Below are 5,587 nucleotides of genomic sequence, written 5' to 3'. Positions count from 1 at the left end.
CGCAACGCCAAAGACTCAAACCGAATGTCTTGATCGTCGATGATTCGAGCCGCTCTTCGATGTATACGGTCAAATGTAAGAAGCTGGTACTGGGGAGCACCCCCCAGAGGTGATAACAGTACTCCATGTGATGCTGAATTTGCGTCTTATATAGTTGCAGGCAGTGGCTTACAGTCAATTACTGATTACACCTTAAAAAACTGTCTTGTAAAAAATATTTTAATTAAGACTTAAGATTTAAAACTTTTCGTTAGGTATAATATAATGAGACACATATATTTATTACTCAAGTACATAGTAGCGCAATAATAATTTATGCGGGATATTATTTACAGGAGTGATATTCATCACAATAATCCCAGTAAGTCCAAGAACTTCTATAATGCCTACATGGTTTTATAATTTAGGTAAAAAAGTGTAAATCAATACCATTTTATGAACAACCTTATAACCTCACAATCACATAGTTACTATACACAGTTTAGTTCCTATTGTGGTATCTGAATCCCTCCACCTTTTTTAGGCGTCTACGGTGTAAAAATATCAATGCCTGTTGTAAGCCTAATCCTATATTTTTATCATTTTTATTTACCTACCTACTATTGGCCATAATCACGATTATGTTTGTTAACTTAAAGAAAATTTGTGAACGAACCCTGGATGAATTTCAACAAAACCAGGGATTTCAAAATGAGATTCGGGTTTGATAGCATAAATGTTCATGGTTGTCCTCTCACTCTGGGGTCGGTCCCTCATTCTGACCTCAGACATGAGGATCGTGGTCAGTATTAGGGTATCTGGACCGGATGATCTGCCTCCACCGGTTTCTGTCCAGCGGGTCTTTTACAACCATGGAGAATTTGGATGACTAGTTTTTAATTGGGTCGGTCCATCTTGTTGGAGAGCGGCCGCACGATCTTTTGCCTTCGGTATTTCCAACCACTTATTTTTTCCAAACTTTCGCCGCTCTGCGGCTGCCAAGTGTGAGTTTTTTTATGGTCCCAGGGATATTTCTTGTCATTACATTGAAGATGTTCTAAAAATGCTAATGCGGCCATACTACCGTGATTTGGGAATGTTTTTGGCCATAATTAAGCAATATCTGGGTGTAGCCACGATTTATGCTCATTATTTGGCAATTCCATTCACACAATTAAATAAAAAAAAACATTGTGGGCTTATGTAGCGAAATCGCACCTGTCACCAATATGGATTAGTCGAATTAAAAGACGCCTGAGTTTCTGGAGTTATTGCAATCTGAAATTGGAATATTCTTATCATCCACAATCTTTCATATTCTTCTACCATGTCTTGGTTTATTGAAAAGAAAAAGATTAAGGTATATTTAATAATTAATATTTATAATAGTGTATTGATCCGTTAAGTCGCATTCGGATCATTAATATCTAATAAGGATAGTGTTCTAGATGATACTTTTACATAACCCGTAATTTTTTATCGGTTTTTACTGAAGCTTTATTTTAAACAAATCGGTGTTACATGAGCGTGCTTAACCTACAAATATAGCTAAGTATAATATCATGAACCATGCCAAGCAATAAAAAACTAATCCAATAATGTCTCCACCCAATCTGTCTCCGTTATCAGAGCAAAGTTATTGCCTTTACCGGGCAAATACTCAAACTCCCAAAGCAAATTGCTCAAAACTAAAGTTTCACCTTCCAGCAACTCGACGCTTAGCACACTACAGATATTCTTGCAGCTGTCCCGAGGTTTCAACTGAATATAGTTTTTGCCCTTCAGTTGAGATATTACTATCAAGCCGATATCGAACTCCAATTGCTTGAATCTTTTCGTGTCGTAATTTTTGGATATGATCAGCCAATTGAAATGGGATGGGGGGATCTCTGATGATATGAAATACGGGCGTGGTGCAAGGATGCGGAAAGTTTTCACAGCACGAATGTCGCAATTCTGGAAGTGAATAAACCAACTAGGAATGGTGCTTTCAGTAATGCGGTGGACGATCTCCTGCAGGTCCATGGGTTGCTTTCCAGTGCGGATATTAGTGAGAATTCTGCACGGAACAGACTCACGAAGTCTATCGTCGTTGTTGACTAGTCCTGTGAAATTGTATTCGCCAGTCGGCCATTCTATGTTCGCATCTGTGACGATAACGGGTGCGCCGCGCATTAAGTGATTATTAAACACTTCATTATGGTCTGTGTTCGAGATTCTCGCGATGTTTTCTGAAAAATAAATATAACATGAGGTACATAAGTGAATAGGTAGGTTAACTACATAAAGTGGTACTATTACGTTACGAATTTTTGCTAAGATCTATGAATTTTATTTAATTTTTAACAAAAGTTAACAAAGCATTGAACTCGCTTCAAAAAATATTTTGTTTTTAATTTAAATATGTTTATTACTATTGGATATTGTTTCACTAGAGAACATTGCTAACAAAAATAGGTACGTATAAAGCATATCGGGAAAAATGCGCTACACCCTGCTCTTTCCGCTTTCTATCACTAAAAGGTTCGTCTATCGGTTAGGTTATCTTAGGTAACTAGTACACGTAGTAGGTACGGTAGTAGGTACACGTAAGCAATTGTCAAACAGATTTCTACCACGTATTTATTACTTCCAACGACTAAAAAGATAGAGACTTACGGATAGCTTCACATGTGACACAATCCTTCGTCGACACTGCGTTTCCATCGAACTTCTGGGGAATCCTCTCTATAATGCATTGGTTATGATACAGAGGTGTCCAATTCCACAGTGGCAGTAATTTTATTAGAGTCACCCGAGCAACGGCCGTGGCATGCCATTGAAATGTATCGGTTTGACATACAATGTAAAATATTGCAAGAAATATAATAATTGCTGTGATTATTCTTCGCCATCTCTTCATTGTCGCCTTTTTTACAGTGTTCAATAGAGGACGACAAATAATATCCATTTCATCATCACTCACTCCAATTTCTTTGCAATAGTCGTAGAACGAACGAACCTCTTCATTGAGAACCTTAAATTTTTCGCTTTGAGACTTTTTTCCTAAATATTTCGTCTCTACTTTCATTGTGAGTTATGACCTAGTTTAACAAAAGCGATCAATAATCTCCCTACAATGTTCTAAATTCAAAAGAGTCCTGCAACGTGTCATTTTGAGATTCACAAATCGCGCGCGCGCGTTACTCCCAAGCTCCATAGTCTATCTACGCTATATCTGGCGTTACCACAGATTACTGAATATTTTTATGTATGATCATTTTTGTTAAAATAATGTTAACTAAGAATAAAATTAGGTATATAGATTTGCGGAATAGTGTTTGATTATCAGTATATGTATTTGATACCTCCAGATTTGTAGGCTGCAAAGCTTGCTATATATTACACAAACAGAAAACTATATTTTGTCGTCGTTCTGTCATCAGTAGGAGTGCTCTACTACTGTGTTTTAGAAAGAACACCCCTACTGACGACAATAAAATTGCTCTGCGTGATTCTGAAAAAATGTAGATATTGCATGTTATTTTTTTATTGTAGGTTTGTAAATTGTAAGTTGAAAGGCGAAATATTTAGTCTAATTCCCTGAGTTACGGTACTATAATTCGATAATATCTGTTGTACCATTGAGTTTATTATTTTGTTAAACTTATCTAAATACCTGTCGCAAAGTGCTCAAAATGTTATAAGTTTCAAATAATGCTTTATTTTTTGATGAATTATCATCCACACATTCTATACCATACAAGAGTACAGTCTTACTGCCTGCAACTACAACCTACGTGTGACTTACATTCTCCATGGTTACTGCTTATCTATTGTCTTCCGCCATATTGAAAGTTCTGAGTGATTTTAAGTCAAAAATTGACTGTTTTCATGATTAGAATATTTCATTGAAGTGAATTCGGTGTATTACGATTTAACATAAATATAGAATATTATTCCTCATTCCTATCAGCTAATTGGCAAAAAAAATATCTTTAAAACTTTTTGCAATACTAAATGATACATAATATGTCACAGCGCCATGTTGTATCACTGCGCTGATTGCAGGCACGAGAAATCTGCCAACCAGTTTATTTTTTGAGATTACTTCTTAAAATTTAATGAACTGTGTTTTTTTGGTACTCAAATATTTTTAATTAATATTTGTTGGCAAATGATATAAACTTTATGAGTTCGATGCATCCCGGCTATAGTGTGAACTTTTAATTTGAATTGCAGTTTTGTGCATCCGCGAAAGTTGAAAGGACTGTGTTGTAAAAGAAAGAAGTGATAATTAGCCAAAATTCCGGTCCCTACGCGTAGACGAGAAGGTGCCTACCCACCAGGGCAGTCAGGCGACGGAGATATGAACAATAAACGAAAAAATCGTCAAGGGCCACCGAGGTATATTGAGAGTTTTAGAAACACCCTAACTATGCATTAGGTTGACAATTGACATTTCTTTGTTAACTAAACTGATGTAGGTAGTAAAGATGATAGGAACTGATTAAAATTTTGTAACGAGAGCGTGGGTATCACCAGTGTAAACAAATCGTTGATTCGTTGATATGAAAGAATAGCAAATCAGTGTGAATGTAACAACTCCGCGCGGTCGGTCAACCGTCAGTAAGCGCTTGCCCTACTTTTTTAATCATGTTTTTATATTTATCTTTCCATTAATAAACCATGATAGTTTAGTACAAAGATCAATATTCTTAAGAAAAGTAATCAACCAATAACTGTTTTACAAATTAAAATTTTTTTTGTAGATGTGACCAAATCTGATCTCAAATAATTGTGATCCAAACTTTATGGTTTGATTCTCACAGCTGATGTCTAAGCATAATAATTGGCAACCAAACTATGCAGTGAACTACCTTCTTTGGTGTATTGAAGACAATATGACATGAGTATTTTTAAATCAAAATATGTGTACTTACTTGTAAGGCCTGCAACCCTCTTGTGTTTTCTGCACTTTTGTTGAGAGCATGGCTGTTGGTGATTACTTAACATCAGGTAATTTTAACACCAAATTGTCCTGTTAATCCCAAAAATCTTATACAATTGATATTCTGGTCTTGCTCAACTGAAGTCTTCTTATGGTATAAAATAATGTACATTCTTGTTGTATTAAAACCATTTTTAATATTAATATCTGCTGTGTGTATATTATCAAAACAAATCAAATTGTTAAGTTAAGCCCACAATAACTATTGATTTTTGTTGATTGTTATCAAATAATGATGAGACTTGTGTAGTTGCAAACAAACGAGTTTGACAGACTGCTCCCACAGACAAATTATGCAAACTAGTTCCCAGATCCCTCACTCCTTAGTTCTATAGTTCTGTTCTTCTATATGTATAATATTAGTATTCTCTGCTAAGGATCTTTTTTCGATTTCCAATACTGTTACATACTTTGCAAACTAAATTACTAAATAGTTTATTATTGTCTTGCGCAGGATATACACAATATTCTGCTCATAGTGCTCATAGTAGGTATCTATTATGTTTACTTACAATAATAGTTTTAGCTCTCACTGTGGATGTTCACTGTAGTTCCCAGTTCTTTAAGTAGTAAATTACCAGAAAATCTGGATCAGGTGAATGCGAAACAATTAACATT

The 5,587-nt window shown here is 35.4% G+C and overlaps 1 protein-coding gene across 1 annotated transcript; it reads right to left on the bottom strand.

Annotated features, from left to right (window-relative positions):
- Positions 1-237: 237 nt before the first annotated feature.
- Positions 238-3,140, bottom strand: LOC126969715 (uncharacterized). The gene is made up of 2 exons (XM_050815259.1): positions 2,638-3,140; positions 238-2,210 (listed from the first exon to the last, which is right to left on the bottom strand). Exons 1-2 carry the CDS (start codon positions 3,047-3,049, stop codon positions 1,567-1,569), a joined length of 1,056 nt encoding a protein of 351 aa, XP_050671216.1. The 5' UTR covers positions 3,050-3,140; the 3' UTR covers positions 238-1,566.
- Between the last annotated feature and the right edge of the window lie 2,447 nt (positions 3,141-5,587).

The sequence above is a fragment of the Leptidea sinapis genome, chromosome 19 (assembly GCF_905404315.1).
Source record: "Leptidea sinapis chromosome 19, ilLepSina1.1, whole genome shotgun sequence".
Lineage (NCBI taxonomy): Eukaryota > Metazoa > Arthropoda > Insecta > Lepidoptera > Pieridae > Leptidea > Leptidea sinapis.
This window is presented reverse-complemented; position numbering and strand designations above follow the sequence as displayed.